Below are 17,500 nucleotides of genomic sequence, written 5' to 3'. Positions count from 1 at the left end.
AGTCATTAAAAAAAGTCAAGCTGGACTTAAAGTAACTGTCAGATGATTTGTTTTTTCAAATATGTGAGGGCCGGGGGGATATGTCATCTTCTGATGACTCTTGTTTTCAAGGTCACATGACACTTTTCAAAATCTTGTTAATGCGTTAACTACATCACATAAAAGGTAATCTTCTATGTGACCAAAAGATAAAAACTAATAAATATGTCTATCTCATTCTTCATTAGGGATGTTAAATAAATAATAATAATAGGCCATTTATATAGCGCCTTTCCATGTCACAGGGATATGCTCAGGGATGTTGCCATATTAGTGCCAGACACTTGTTCAGATATACCTTCTGACTGATTATTTCATCAATGTCATCTCAACCCATGTAACTAGATATGCAGTCAACATTACACTTCTTTTGCTCTTTGTTGACTAAGGATATTAGTTCATAAGAGAAGGCTGATACAGTATTCAATTAATGACATGTTTCTGCTCTCAGCAAGACGACAACGCCCCTGTCTCCCCCAGGGTCCCTGGGTCAGCTGTGCACGTTGCAGTGCCCGGGGCTGGAGGGGATCCCCCCAACTCTACAGTGTGCTGGCTGTATGTGTCTCTTCCATCCCCGATGTGTCAACTGCAAGGAAGACAAAGCCACATTCCTCTGTCTGGTAGGTTCTGGGGTGTAAAGATACACTTTAAATGGGGGCTTGAATACCAGACCTGTCTGGCTGATAGTTCAGAGGCTTAAAGACTATCCTCGTCTGTCTGGTAGTTCAGGGACTGAAATACCAGCCTTGTCTCTCTGGTAGTTCAGGGGGCTTAAATACCAGACCTGTCTGGCTGATAGTTCAGGGGCTTAAATACCAGCCTTGTCTCTCTGGTAGTTCAGGGGGCTTAAATGCTATCCTTGTCTCTCTGGTAGTTCAGGGGGCTTAAATACCATCCTTGTCTCTCTGGTAGTTCAGGGGACTTAAATATCAGGGGACTTAAATACCATCCTTGTCTCTCTGGTAGTTCAGGGGACTTAAATACCATCCTTGTCTCTCTGGTAGTTCAGGGGACTTAAATACCATCCTTGTCTCTCTGGTAGTTCAGGGGACTTAAATACCATCCTTGTCTCTCTGGTAGTTCAGGGGACTTAAATACCATCCTTGTCTCTCTGGTAGTTCAGGGGACTTAAATCTCCTTGTAGTTCAGGGGGACTTAAATACCATCCTTGTCTCTCTGGTAGTTCAGGGGACTTAAATACCATCCTTGTCTCTCTGGTAGTTCAGGGGGACTTAAATACCATCCTTGTCTCTCTGGTAGTTCAGGGGACTTAAATACCATCCTTGTCTCTCTGGTAGTTCAGGGACTTAAATACCATCCTTGTCTCTCTGGTAGTTCAGGGGGACTTAAATACCATCCTTGTCTCTGGTAGTTCAGGGGACTTAAATACCATCCTTGTCTCTCTGGTAGTTCAGGGGACTTAAATACCATCCTTGTCTCTGGTAGTTCAGGGACTTAAATGCTATCCTTGTCTGTCTGGTAGTTCAGGGGGCCTAAATACCAGCCTTGTCTCTCTGGTAGTTCAGGGGGCTTAAATACCATCCTTGTCTGTCTGGTAGTTCAGGGGGCTTAAATACCATCCTTGTCTCTCTGGTAGTTCAGGGGATTTAAATACCATCCTTGTCTCTCTGGTAGTTCAGGGGACTTAAATACCATCCTTGTCTCTCTGGTAGTTCAGGGGACTTAAATACCATCCTTGTCTCTCTGGTAGTTCAGGGGACTTAAATACCATCCTTGTCTCTCTGGTAGTTCAGGGGACTTAAATACCATCCTTGTCTCTCTCCATCCTTGTAGTTCAGGGGACTTAAATACCATCCTTGTCTCTGGTAGTTCAGGGGACTTAAATACAATCCTTGTCTCTCTGGTAGTTCAGGGGACTTAAATACCATCCTTGTCTCTCTGGTAGTTCAGGGGACTTAAATACCATCCTTGTCTCTGGTAGTTCAGGGGACTTAAATACCATCCTTGTCTCTCTGGTAGTTCAGGGGACTTAAATGCTATCCTTGTCTGTCTGGTAGTTCAGGGGGCCTAAATACCAGCCTTGTCTCTCTGGTAGTTCAGGGGGCCTAAATACCATCCTTGTCTGTCTGGTAGTTCAGGGGCCTAAATACCATCCTCGTCTGTCTGGTAGTTCAGGGGGCCTAAATAGCTTTTGTTAACTCCCTTGAGTAGCTTAAAGAACAAGTAAACTTTGTTTTTTTTGTACTCTTTTAACTATTACATATGAAAGATTTGTGGTTAGACTTATGCGGAACACCAAATTTATTTTTAAAAAACTTGTGGTTAATTAATACCGAGCGATTAAAAGTCGCCAAAATGTCGCCTGCTTCACTCTCGCCCGCCAACGAAACCACAGACAGGTTACGTAACTCTGTCGCCAGAGCACTGCAGTGACGTCATATGAGGGACGATTTTCAGTTAGTTGTATAGAAAGTGTGTAGCACGCTCATCATTTTGATGATTTCTCGACATCAACGACGACATGCCGAATTGTTGCTTTGTCGCCAATTGCTCCTAGGGTCGGGCGATGGTGTCACCATGCACAGATTTCCACAGGGCCCCGCAGTTCGTAGTGCTAAATGGGTTATGTTTGTGAGTGCGGTTTACCATTGTGGAAGCCTGAAACGATATCTTACTTGTGTTCAGTTGCTTCACGGAAGTTAAAGAATCAAAACTACTTACTAGTTGTAGTAAAATATGTATATGATTGATGACCATAAAGATTTTCCATGACACAACTTGTAACATAACGATTTCTTCCTCGGAAGTGAGGTTGTGGTCGAAGTAACAATAATATTGTAAGTAGTATTATATTGACACCCACCTCGCTGCCACGCGAGAAATTGTTACGTTATAAGCTATGTCATACAAAATCCTATTGGCCATCAATCAAATACATATTTTACTACCAGTAGAAAGTAGTTTTGATTTTGTAACTCGGTGAAAACAAACCTAAATAGCATTTATCCTCAGACTGGCGGATGTTCAGCGACAGGGCTTCTTTTTTGAAAATCGTGAAAGTGACGGGCTAAAGTCTGTTAGAATTAATGAGATTATGGTTTGTTTTCATCAAGTTAGAAAATCAAAACTACTTTCTACTCGTAGTTAAATATGTATTGGAATCATAACCAAAAGGATTTTGCATGACACAACTTATAACATAATGAATTCTTGCACGGAAGCGAGGTGGGGGTGGAAGTCACAATACTGCGCGATAAAGTTACATTCACATGGTTAATGTCCACTCACCAGTATGTAGATACTAGTCAATGTGCGTCTTTATATTTGGTCTTATAATCCTAATTAGTTTATTATCATACTTGTATGCATTTTGAAACTAAATAAAAAGCAGACGATCTGCTGATACTTATAGTGAATTTATAACAGAACTGTAATATCTAGACATTTTATAGTTTGCCAATGTGAATCATAATTCGCACACACACCCTAGTGTATGTTGTCTGTCTCATTACAATTCACGGCAAAAACAATGATTCTGTTGAATGCTACGACAAATGAATAAATACAAAATGCAAATATTAAAATTAAAACATTAAATTTATAGGAACAATGTCAGGCAATTACCTTGTTCGAGGAATGTATCCATTAATATCCACAAAAACGAGTGATATGCCATTCATCTGCAGCTGTTCTAAGTTATGTGTCTTTTAACAGTCTAGTATACGAAAAAGTGATATATTGTTTCAGGTATGTCACATTGGTGTTTAGTCTCATTGGTCACCCAAGATAGCACACCTGGCAACTAATTGCATAATGTCCGCCTTTCTTTAAAAACAGTAATTTAGTTAGCCAATAATGGGCAATCAATCAATGTATTGCCGGTTAATCCTTTAAAAGAAGGACGTTGTTTTTACGCAGACACCGACACGACAGAGTGCATTCAGTATAGATTAGTAAATCTACATACATAAACACTACCTTTTGACAAATCCGATGTGTAAGATAAAAGTAATTAATCAATCAGCGTGTTATCGGTTAATCCTTTGATCGATGTTTATAATGTTGAGTATTTACTCCAGACACAAGAAATGCCAAATGGGAACCTTTGTCGGGTAATCGAAGTGTGTTACCACTAATTATACCTGTTATAAATTCATTAACTGACCATCAAGTGAATGATGACAAATAACATGTGTAGGTTTATACCACCTAACACGGGTTACAACAAGGGAGTATTAATTGCTGTATTGCATGTGAAAACTTGTTTGGAGAATACAAACAGATTTTTACATGACATGATTAAATATCGAGGTAAAAAAACACAGAAATAGGATCAATTTGGATCAGTCATTATACAAATAAGGCCTAATGACACCAAGCGATTTTGACAGAATCGTCTATGAAAACAAGTTGTAACTCGGAAACTAGGCAAAGCAGGAGACAAAATTAAATGACAGTAGATTGTGAGAACATATAGCTTTCATTTTCCACAACAGTTGTCATGATTTCAGGTTTATACAAACCTGTAAACAAGATAATTTACCCCCTGAAATGTAGATGAATTCTGCATCGGTCCTCATATCTATTCCTCATATGACGTCACAGAGTCGCCCCGCTCTGATTGGTTGAAATTTCGTTCGCGGGTGAGAATTGTGCACTGTTGTCAAAAAGGTTGATTTAAGTTAATTAAAGACCGAAGTGGGTAGTTTTAATGACGGGGTTTCATTTATAGCGATGCCAGTTAGTGATTTATGTATTTGTACCCCCTAGAGTATATGTGTGATCTTTAAGTATTTGAACGATTTAGAAAACAAGGTGGATACTGACTTCTTGGTTTTCTACAATCTGCTTAAAAATTGTAGCATGAAAATGTATGATTCTTTAACTAATATTTCAATATGAAATAATATCCATATTTTTCCTTATCCTGACTCATGCTAAATGCTTGTCTCCTTCTTCTTGCGAATGATAGTGGAACACTTGAAATCCCTTGAAGTTCCCTTCTAAAAAGCGGACGTAAAATCATCACTCACCCTTGCCTCCTTTGGCGCCCTTTTTGGTCACATGACCAGCTATGTTTGTCACTCTCTCCTTCTTCGCCCTTGAAGACGGCACCTGTGTCCCGGCACATATCCTTTCTATTTTGGACCTTTTACATCTAAATGGCAGCTGTATATGGTTTTTGGATTGTATATTATCAAGATATCAAGGGGACAGTTATCAGCATTGTCGCAGTTCCTCAGTGATACATCGGTTACGGTCAACTTTACAGAACATCTGTATAAGATGATGGCAGTAAAGATAATAAAGTTGAAGAATACAGTCACAACAGACAGGGAACAGTCTGCTTACATCGGTACTACGCAGCTAAGTTTTCGCGCGCTTCCACTCAGCCATCAAGACACGTGTTCACTCATGTAACTCCGGCACAAGCCGAACAGAGAGGTTACGGACAAGGCCGAGTGTTGACGAAGAAATCAACGACTGCACAAGATTCTACGAGGATCATTTACCTGCAACACCGGTGACGTCACATCTGTAATCTGATTGGTCCATGAGAGACAACGCCCTCCGCAGAACTCTGTCATAGTCACGTGCCAGGAAGTCGTCTACAGTTGTAAACAACTCTTTCAACGTGGGGACGGCTCTATTTACAGTCCAGTTAGCAAGGTACAGCAAGGTTTGACTATCTTCAGGGTCATAGAGGACTTCGCCTGTCAGCAGATTTAATATTGGTTGTCTGGGGACTTGCAGCAACAAGTGTGAGACAGTTTCTGCTCGAGGCAGCCGGTAGACTATAAAAAGACTTCACATCGATGGCAGTCCCAGTACATCATAGATATTTGCTGATCTAGAGATGACGTATTATGCATCATCGCTGCACATTGTTCGGATTCTGGTGACAACATCTTCATTACTTATTACCGGAAGATTGATGAGACAAGCTTCAAGCCATGATTCCAGAATCGATCATCTCTCCGCTTCCATGACGGACTTGGCAAGGGCTCCTAGATCCACGTACTTAAAACGTAGGACATGATTGCAGTAGATGGCTAGTAATCTCCTTATCGGAGTTGGAACCAAAACAGGATCTTCAATTTCTGGGAATATGGATCATCACACCACAGAATCACACGGTCGTCCCAGATCGTTGGGTCAAGATACAACATATGAATTCTCAGGCAATGCTCTCTCCGTTGACACTACGTGCTTGGTCTACTGACCTCAGCTCAAGACATGACTCGCAGAGAGAGATTACAGCTGCGACCTCTACAATATTTGTGAACGCCCATCTCGACAGTTTGGATCCACTGATACTACCGGACAGTCTGAAACCATAACTTTATGGTGGACTCTGAAGTCGAATGTTTGTGGAGGAACCTTTTCTCAGAGCCGGCTTGCAACACTCATCTCTAAGTGTGTGCATCACTACAAGGGGCGGTGGGTAGCCTAGTGGTTAAAGCGTTCGCTTGTCACGCCGAAGGCCCAGGTTCGATTCCCCACATGGGTACAATTTGTGAAGCCCATTTCTGGTGTCCCACGCCGTGATATTGCTGGAATATTGCTAAAACGGTGTAAAACCAAACTCAGTCAGTCACTACAAGGATGGGATGCTCACCTCGACAACGAAGTGGCAGCAGGAAAGCTGAGTCAGGATCAAATTCTGCACATCAATCTGTTGGAGATGAAAGCAGTGATCAACGCTTTACAACACTGTTCCAGCGTACTAAGGAACGCAAGGCTCATGGTCCACATGGACAACTCCACAGTAGGGTTCTACATCAACAAACAAGGATCAACAAGGTCAACAAGTCTGCTAAAACTCAGCTTTCTCCTGTTCAGCATCGTCGACGACCTGAACATCTACATGAAGGCATGTCTCATTCCAGGAGCAAAGAATGTCATAGCAGACGCCCTATCTCGTGCACTACACCCATCCCTGACGGAATGGATGTTACATCCAGAACTGTTCCGGTTCGTCATACAGACAGTAGGATCTCCGCTGATAGACCTGTTTGCAACAAAGTTCAACAAACAACTACCAACATTCGATTCACCGATTCCGGATCCTCAGGCATGGGCAACAGATGCTTTAAGCATTTCATGGGAAGGACTAAACGCTTACGCATTTCCACCTCCAGCACTATTACCACAAGTAATACAGAAAATCAAGGAGACGACAACGCTGCAACTGATTTTAGTCACGCCCTATTGGCCAGCGAGGGTATGGTCTCCTGTCCTCATACAAGAAGGGATGTCCAACCCTGAAACTACCAGAGTGGTCGAACCTGCTCGTCCATCCACACGCCAAGCAAGCTCACGGGCATCCGCATTGTTCCAGCTAAACGCGTGGAGCGTATCAAAGCTTGCCTGAAGACTAGAAGGTACTCCACCAGAGCAGCGAAAGCAGTAACACTAGCTCTACGCAGATCAATTCACAACTTGTATGACGACAAATGGCAGAGATTTGAACAGTATGCAACGAGGAAAGGCTTTACAGCAGTAAAAGCAACCCATCCTCAAGTGGCGGAATACCTGTGTCATCTGCGACAGACGAGACACTTAAAAGGTTCAACACTCTCAACGTACCTGTCGGCTCTCAGCACAGTTATCACCATGAAGATGGGTGTCAAGCTGACCAAAGTACCAAAGATACTGGCACTACTACGCTCGTTCAAGTTGGAAGACCAACAAAAGAAATTCAAGGCTCCTGCCTGGGATCTCAACGTAGTTCTACAACATCACACCAGTGATGCCTAGAAGCCTCTAGAACGGACATCCTTTGAACTACTGACTCAGAAAACGCTGTTCCTGATCGCCCTAGCAACAGCAGCACGGATATCAGAAATACATGCTCTGGACTTTGAACGAACACGATTTGAATCAAGACATCGTGACATCGTACATCTAGGACTGAGATGGGATTTTATTGATAACAACCAACTGCCCGGCCAGCCTGACAGACAGTTCCACATCCCAGCACTCTCTACAGTCCTTGGGGCACGGGATACACAGGTTCTATCCTTATGCCCTGTCAGAGCACTAAAAGTCTACCTAGAAAGGACAAAAACAAGGAGACGAAAATTCAAGCGTCTATTCATCCCCTTATCCACTGAGATGCCCACGGAAGTCTCACAGACAACGATATTGATATGGATGAGAGCTGTTATACTAAGGGCCTACAAAGCAGCAGGACTTGAGCCTCCACGAGCCTCCAATCCCCACGGAGTCAGAGCCCTGGCGTCTACACTTGCTCTGCATGGAAACTGCTCGACTACAACAATGGAGGGCTGCTTTTTGAAATCGGACACAGAGTTTGCCAACCACTACCTCAGAGACATTGCCACCGCAGACGTCTCAGGCATTCACCAGTTTGGGCCACTTGTTGTAGCACAACAACTAACGGTTCCACAAAGGCTCTGAGAAAAAAATCTCACCCATTTATCTCGTGACTTGTGAAAACCAACGCTCTGGAGAGCAAATGGTTAAAGTCCATGCACACATCTAGGACAGACTAGCATGAGTGATAGACCCTGTACTTGTATAGGACTTACTTCTTACACGAAGAAGGGTCGCATCTCCAGAGATGGAGTTGCAATAGATAACTTATGGAACATTAGTATATCTAAAATCCACACAAAAATGTCAGGAGAAGTTTCGGAAGAAATCTGACAAGTTATGGTTCTCTCTCCCCCTCTTGTCTCTTCCTTTTCTCCCCCCCGACTCATCAGATGGAAGAACAGAATCATCAGGACGTAAAACAGCAGCCGGTGAATCCAGGAAGTGGCCTGACCCACCACCAATTCCGACGGATTCTGCAAGCATTTAGCATGAGTCAGGATAAGGAATAATATGTCATTTTCTGACTAAAATTGATATTTTATACTTATCCTGACTCATGAGGTCAGCCCTCCCAACCTCCCCTCTCAGGGCACTCTGGATTTCCCTGTAAATCCGGGTGTAGGGTGTACAATCGGAGAGAGTGACAAACATAACTGGTCATGTGACCAAAAAGGGCAGCAAAGGAGTCAAGCGAGACTACTCGTGGGCGAGTGATGATTTTACGTCCGCTTTTTAGAAGGGAACTTCAAGGGATTTCAAGTGTTCCACTATCATTCGCAAGAAGAAGGAGACAAGCATTTAGCATGAGTCAGGATAAGTATAAAATATCAATTTTAGTCAGAAAATTACATTTTTCATTTGGATATGGTATCATTATAGCTGAGTGCAGCGTAAAACTCAACTCACTCACTCACTCTCTCACTCACTCACTCACTCACTCACTCACTCACTCACTCACTCACTCACTCACTCACAAAGGATCTAAAACTGTGATACTCAGCCAGTTACAAGCCGGTGTCCTTTACTGTTGGACCAGATGTAATATAGCTGGATTTTCCCTTATCCTGACTCATGCTCTTTTGCTTGTCTTCTTCTTCTTGCGAACATAGTGGAACACTTGTATCTCCTTAATTGAAGCCCCTTCAATGTAAAATCACTAATTGGTACTCACCAAGAGTTGCCTCCCTTGCCCTTTGGCGGAACAGGTGTCGCCACCCTCTGGCCTCATGCTTCACTCTCTCTTCTTCACCCAGTGAGCAGGATGTGAGAGCCTGTGTCTCCTTACACACTATATCCTTTGGTTTTCTTAGTTTATTACCTCTTATAGGTTACTATAGAGGTATAGCTAGTATCCTTCATTAATTTGCATTGATAATTAATCGTATTTCTACCGTTTATTCACGCGAGTTCGTGATTGTTCAGCTAGTATTACGCTGATGAAAATCTGTACTATTTGCAATTTACGCTTTTCTGTTGCTGACCCGCATGTATTATGCCCTAGTTGTGCTACGCCTTGTGCGCGCTTGATACACGCTGCAGTTACTGCATTAATCTATCCAATTCTGCTTTTCATAAATATCTTTGCGCCGTGAGACGCACCGCAGATAGGTCACGCAAACAAGGGTTAGACATGGCCGATACATCGGATTCCCCATCCAGTCAGCTGCTGTCGATAGACCCTCCCGCCTGGTGTTCCGCTTAGAGACTCCGGCCGAAGATGGGGTGGGATGCAGTCCGCCACCTCTAAGAAGCGCCCTGCCTCCCCAGACGTCCCGGCCATCGCAGCTAAAGTCCAAGAGGGCCACGACGCCTCTTCTCAACGCAGACTTCGACCCCAGGGCAGCGCCGACATCCAAGGGGAAGTCTACGGTCGCCAAGAACTTTCAGCCGAGATCGCTCCAGCCGCCGAACTGGGCCTCTACGATGATCAGCCGATCATCATCCCTGACGTACGCCACAAGAAGCGACCGGTGACAGCTACAGTGACATCAGCAGAGATCGCCATGCAGCCTGATGCCTCTACACTGATGTCAGACGACTTCCTGAGGGCTCAGCAGCTGTCATCGCAGAGAGGGCACCGACCACTTCGCCGCAGACCATCCCAGACGAAGCTGTTGCGCAGATCATGACCATGATGGAGGGCCACTACAGACGAGAGAAGCAGCCAGCCCAGGGCCTGAGCAACGCAGACGACACCCCAGAGGCACCCCCAGTCAGCGAAGCAGCCACGACGGCAGCCTTCGAGAAGGAAGTCACAGACCACCTCGACGGCGACGATGTGATGTACAGTCTTCGCTAAGGCCTTCGCTAAGACGGAGAGATCGCCACCGCCCTCGGCCTCATCCTCAGATGCAGACTCAGACCACCAGACGCCACGGAAACCGCCACGGAAGTCAAGGCGCCCCCCAGGTCCGACGCAGAGGAAGCTGCACGGCGGCCGCCACACAGATCGCCATCGTCCAGAAGGACGTCGAGGGACTACTCAAGAGCTTCACGAAGCTATCAACATTCTCCTCGCAGATCTCCAAGAAGGTCATCCCATAGACGCAGATCACCTAGACGATCTCCACGCCGTTCACCACGCCGATCTCCACGTACATCACCTCGCAGGTCACCACACAAGTCGGCACGCAAGTCTACAGTCAGGTCTCCCCAAGTGTCACCCGACATAGAGATAGCAGCCCACAGTTCACCATCAGAAGAGCATCAACCTCTCATCACCGATGCTGGTACAGAAGATGATGGAGGCATCATCTTCTCAGACGCTGAGATAAGATATTGGATGGTAAACAACCTAGATTTATCTTCACCGTCCAAGAGTGGCAACTCAGCGCAGACATACCTGATGAAGGAAGACGATGCAGACGCCATCACCCTACCTCCGATCGACCCGATTGCTGCGGTGCCACATAATCTAGATACAGCCTTCATTAAAGCTACGAAAGTGCAGACACCACATCTGCCGAACTTTCACGCTAAGAAGTTCTCCACGCACAACATGGACCCCTTCCTGAAGGCACAAGACATCGATGACAACTACAAGCTGATCAGCGATGTTAAGAACAAGAACTACAAGATTGACGATCGCAAGCTGGTGCAGATAGAAAACATGACGAGACGCATGTTTTTTGGCCTAAATAGATCTAGAACGATCAATGAGACACTTATCACCAGATTTCGTAATACGACCTCTGAAGATGATAGGATGATCTACTCGGCCCTACTGATGCAAAAGAAGGACCAGCAGTTCCTTACAGATCATCTCACATCTGTCTCAGCAGCACTGACCTTAGCTCGTCGTCAAGGCCTCCTCGCTTCCTGCAGCTGGGGTGAGAACTTTACAGCTCCACTCTATACAGCCCCGTGGTCATCCCCATACATCTTTGACGGAGGAATAGACAAAGTCTCCAAGGAAGTCACTAAGGACTCCAGAGAAGTCCTTATGATCAAGTCGATGGACACGCTAGCCAGCGTCATCAGGCAGACTTCACAAAGATACTCAGGGAGATCTAAGTTCTCGGACTACAGAAAGCACGGGATAGGAAGATAGCCAGCCAGGGGAAAAGATTCTTTTCGTCGCCCATATGGCAACTATAGAGGAGGGTCAGGAAGAGGCAGGACACCCAGAGGTTCCCGCAACTATAAACGCTGAAAGACAGGTTCGGAACGACTGGAGTCTTCCACCCCCAGCCGTTCCAGTACAACCGTCACAAGTGGGTGGACGCCTCCAACTACACTGGGAGAACTGGGGAATGTTACAAGACCCTTATGTCTCCAACATTCTTCAACACGGATTTCGTAGATCCCACTACAGGCCACGCCCGCTGACAGTCAACCCTTACAAGTTCGACTTACAGGCACAACAACTACCAAAGTTAAGAGAGGCTGTTACATCACTCATAACCAAGCAGGCCATAGAAGTACTAGATCAAGTAAACATCGAACCAGGCTTCTACTCCCCAGTTTTCCTAGTACCCAAGAAAAACTCCAAGGAGAAATACAGACTCATTTACAACATGAGCTTTTTCAACAGGAATTATCTACGCAAACCACCAAAGTTTCGCATGATACACCTTCCTCAGTTACGGCAGTTGATTCGCCCCATGGATTACATGGCCAGTATAGATCTGCAAGACGCATATCTACACATCCCGATACATCCCGAATCCAGGAAATATCTAAGATTTACACTAGACGGGCTACATTACCAATGGAAAGTACTTCCCATTCGAATATCATCAGCCCCTGGCTATTCACGAGGATAACGAAACCTATTGTCACCTATCTACATCGTCTAGGGCTACGCAGTGCGTTCTACCTCGACGACGGGATACAAGTAGATCAAGATCCACAGCGTCTCAAACTACAGTTAAACTACATCATAAAGCTACTAACACAGCTAGGATGGTTAGTAAACTTACTCAAGTCGGACCTAGTACCATCGCAAGATCTGCAGTTCCTAGGCATTCGATTTATCACGAATCTCAACCGTATCGTCGTACCAGAAGACCGTTGGCTCAAGATCCAACAGACCATTCCGCCAGCTCTACTCTCTACGTTACCACTACGACAATGGCAGAGCTTGTTGGGTCTCCTCACATCAGCCCAAGACATGACAGTCACAGGCAGATTACAGTTACGCCCATTACAGGTCTTCATCAATGCACATCTCGACGACCTACAACCATTCAGTCTACCGAAACGTCTCAGACCTCATCTACTATGGTGGACCAGGAGGTCGAATGTCTGCGAAGGTATTTGTTTAGAAGAGCAGGAATTCAAAACCCATCTATATGTAGACGCGTCGCTCCAAGGTTGGGGAGCTCATCTCGCCAACCGGACGGCATCAGGGTTATGGAATCAGCAAGAAAGCAAGCTCCATATAAACATGTTAGAGATGAAAGCTGTAATCAACGCCATACTTCATTGGAGCACCATTCTACAGAATGCGCACTTAATGATTCATACCGACAACTCGACAGTGGCGTTCTATGTGAACAAACAAGGTTCAACGAGATCACTGAACCTATTGACTTTAAGCTTTCAACTGTTCGATCTAATCCACGATCTAAACCTACATGTCAGAGCATGTCACATTCCCGGAGCCAAGAATGTACTAGCAGACGCACTCTCTCGGCCACATCAACCGTCACCGACAGAATGGATGCTCAATACAGAAATATTTGCACAGATAATCAAGCAAATAGGAGCGCCGCTAGTAGATCTATTCGCCACACGCTTCAACAATCAGCTACCGACATTCGTGTCACCAGTCCCAGACCCACAAGCATGGGAAACGGACGCTCTAAGCATATCCTGGGAAGGCCTCAATGCGTACGCGTTTCCGCCGCCAGCAATAATACCTCAAGTGTTACAGAAAATCAGACAAACACAGAGCCTCCAACTCACTTTGGTCGCGCCCTACTGGCCGGCCAGAACGTGGTTTCCCATTCTAATTCAAGAAATCGGTCAACCAACACTAGAGCTACCCAAGCGCTCAAATCTATTAATACATCCACACACCAAACAGGTGCACGGAAGCCCAGAAGTATTCCAACTTCACGTATGGACTGTATTAAAATGTGTTTAAACAAGAGAGGATATTCTACCAGGGCGGCAAAAGCGGTCACGCTTGCCTTACGCAATTCTACACGTAACTTGTACGACGACAAGTGGCACAGTTTTGAGAATTACGCAGCAAATAAGGGATTTACAGCAAGAGATGCTACTCATCCACAAGTGGCAGATTATTTGTGTTACTTACGGCAAAACAAACATTTAAAAGGCTCGACATTGTCAACATATCTTGCCGCGCTTAGTTCTGTGATTACCATGAGAACGGGTGTCAAATTGACAAAAACTCCAGAGTTACTGGCCTTACTACGTGCTTTCCGATTGGAGGACCAAAAGCGGAAGTTCCACGCCCCAGCTTGGGATCTGAATATAGTGTTACAACACCTCACAAGTGAGGCTTATGAACCGTTGGAATCGACAAACTTTGAATTTCTCTCACAGAAAACGCTTTTCCTGTTATCTCTAGCCACAGCAGCCAGGATGTCGGAAATTCACGCACTAGATTATGAGAGGATACAGTTTGATGACAATCAAAACACAGCACACCTGGGACTAAGATGGGATTTCATCGCCAAAAATCAACTACCAGGTCAACCAGACAGGTTATTTCATATCCCTGCATTATCCTCGATTCTCGGATCTCAAGATACACTGGACTTATCTCTATGCCCAGTCAGAGCTCTCAAAATCTATTTACGACGTTCCAAAACAAGGCGAAGATTTCTCAAACGATTATTCATCCCCTTGTCGGCAACAACTCAGACAGAAGTCTCTCGTACCACCATATCTATATGGATAAGAACTGTCATACTTCGCGCCTACAAGGCAGCAGGACTGGACCCTCCAACAGCATCAAATCCCCATGAGATCAGGGCATTGGCTTCCACTCTCGCCCTACACGGTAACTGTTCATTGAATACAATTATGGAAGGATGCTTTTGGAAATCTAACATGGTGTTTGCTAATCACTACCTGAGAGATATCACCACCGAGGACGTCTCAGGCATTCACCATTTCGGTCCCTTGGTCCTCGCACAGCAGTTGACAGTCCCTCGTAAACGTTAACACGTAGTCTTACGAGATTAATATGCATAATTGTTACATGCATTATCTAGCTTATAACTCTACGGAGTTCTAGCACTATGTATATATGTTCAGTTGTATAGCTTCTCTATCAGAGTCGCTTTGATGTTGTTATTTTAATATCTCAGTATATTATTATTGTAAATACCCCAGTATGGCAATATAACCTATGGCTTATAATAGAGGAATTATCCTAAGTCTATGCCTTTATGAAGTTCCCGTAGGGGTTATTACAGTTATATCTATATAAATCACTAATTCTATAAATCCAAAGTATTCTGTTTTGCCCACCTCCGTTTCCGTAGGATTCTACAAGCAAAAGAGCATGAGTCAGGATAAGGAAAAATATGTAATTTTTTTGAGTAAAATTGATATTTTATACTTATCCTGACTCATGAGGTTAGCCCTCCCATCCTCCCCACATAACACTTTGGATTTCCCTGTAAATTCAAGTGTTGGGCTCGCAAAATCAGGAGAGAGTGAAGCATGAGGCCAGAGGGTGGCGACACCTGTTCCCGCCAAAAGGGCAAGGGAGGCAACTCTTGGTGAGTACCAATTAGTGATTTTACATTGAAGGGAGCTTCAATTAAGGAGATACAAGTGTTCCACTATGTTCGCAAGAAGAAGAAGACAAGCAAAAGAGCATGAGTCAGGATAAGTATAAAATATCAATTTTACTCAAAAAATTACATTTTAGTTTACTGACTACCAACAGTGTAAGGACCATGAGTATCCCCACGCCAACGGTGAGAGCACCGGTGCCGGTTCATACCCTTGTCAATGCCAGTGTGAGACCACCACCCATTATGCCCACCCCAGCCACAATTTCCATCCCCACATCAGGTGTAGTCCGAGCTGCACCCCCACTCACTTTGTTAAGAGCCCCACTCCAGACATCTCTCAACAAGCCTGCTCAGGCCACTATGCCTACTATCCCACCCCCCAGGCTCACAGTTGCCCCGGGGGTGCTTGTACCAGTGTCTCAAGGTTCCAATGGAATCCAGCCTAGGACTGATGCTCAGCTCTCAACAAATGCTAACAAGCAGTCAGAAATTCCTCTCAATGCACAATTATTGACTCTACCAGAAGGTGTGACAAAGAGATTAAAACTGTCACAGCCTTTGGCATTGAAAATCAACAATATTCAGATTGTGGTGCCTCCATCATGTGTGATAAACTCAAGTGATGGGTTGAAGGTGCTGCTTCCTCCCAATACGTTCCCTCTTCCAACAGATCCCAATGCCAAACTTAGCGTGACAGTGTCCAATAACACAGCGTCCTTGGAGAGTGCTGACGGCAAGCAGCAAGTTAGCCCCCCAGTGCACCCCCCAGGGGAGGAGCTGCCTGCTGCTGCAGCTAAGAAGGATGCACCAGTCATTTCCTCTCCCTCCACTCGAGCATCTAAGCGGAGACAAGCTATGGATGCAACCTGCTGCTATATTAAAAAACTGTATGCAGGTTATGACTGTATGTTACAGATATTCGAATATTTACGGACTAAAGATCTCCTAAGGTAGGTTATGAATTGTGAAATTTGGGCTGAGGTTTTGCATTTTATTTTCAGTTTTGAAGTAGAGACTTTGCATTTGGACTGTAAATGACTGATATAATTGATTTGTGTTAAAAAGGTTTAAATATGTAGGTTTGTATGCTTCTGCTCATTATGTTGGTGTTGTTTTGACAGGGCTGGTGCAGTTTGTCGTACTTGGAATAAAATCTCCTTGCAACCATGTTTAGTGAGTATGATGACAGTAATGTATACACTTATCAAGTTATGGAAAATCTAACTTCTATTATTTGTTGATGTATTTTATTGTTTTTAAAGTTGTGTGCCCTAGTTGCATTGTAGCTGTGTGAGGATTCTCGTGGAGTGAGTGAGTTGGGTTTTACACCTCTTTTAGCAATATTCCAGTAATATCATGGCGAGGGACACCAGAAATGGGCTTCACACATTGTACCAATATGGGGAAACAAATTCAGGCCTTCTGAGTGACGAGCAAACACTTTAAATGCTGGGCTACCCCACTGTCCGTATACTAGTGTGGAATAGTTCTGAAGCACAATGATTGACTTGAAGAGCAACTACATAGATTGGGTCAATAGTCATTGTGACCTTATATTGTGAGTTGTTAAAATAACAGCATATTGCTTGTCTGACCCAAATTTAGTTGTTTACAAGTTCAGGAACCAGTGCAGGTAGTCGTCAATGTTTGAGTGTACTGTGTTGTTGCAGTGGAAGCGAGTTCGACTCCGGAGCACAGTCATCAGTGAGTGGGAAGCTGCAGCACAGTTCTTTAGGAAGGTCCGAGTTGAAAGTTTGGTAGGTTTCACAACTCTTCATGTTTGTCCCCTTTCTGTCCAAGAGCCCATAGCTTACAAACATCAGAACTATGAGGTTCTCCTTTCCAGAACAGAACTTTCAATACTCTAATTTCACTTTGTTGGTACTCAAGAACCTAATGACATAAATCTACAGTACCACTCTAATTCCAGGATCAAC

General features: G+C 44.5%; 1 protein-coding gene across 1 annotated transcript in view; it reads left to right on the top strand.

The window, feature by feature from the left end:
* Nucleotides 1-17,500, top strand: part of LOC124272874 — a 47,024-nt gene that overhangs the window by 15,216 nt on the left and 14,308 nt on the right. Inside the window, exons 8-11 of the mRNA XM_046708092.1 lie at nt 491-673; nt 15,698-16,513; nt 16,685-16,736; nt 17,234-17,320. Coding sequence (XP_046564048.1) covers nt 491-673; nt 15,698-16,513; nt 16,685-16,736; nt 17,234-17,320 — 1,138 coding nt within the window. The remainder of the gene's footprint in view (nt 1-490; nt 674-15,697; nt 16,514-16,684; nt 16,737-17,233; nt 17,321-17,500) is intronic.

Source organism: Haliotis rubra, unplaced genomic scaffold (assembly GCF_003918875.1).
Source record: "Haliotis rubra isolate DU_JTF1 unplaced genomic scaffold, ASM391887v1 Scf174, whole genome shotgun sequence".
Taxonomy (NCBI): Eukaryota; Metazoa; Mollusca; class Gastropoda; order Lepetellida; family Haliotidae; genus Haliotis; species Haliotis rubra.
This window is presented reverse-complemented; position numbering and strand designations above follow the sequence as displayed.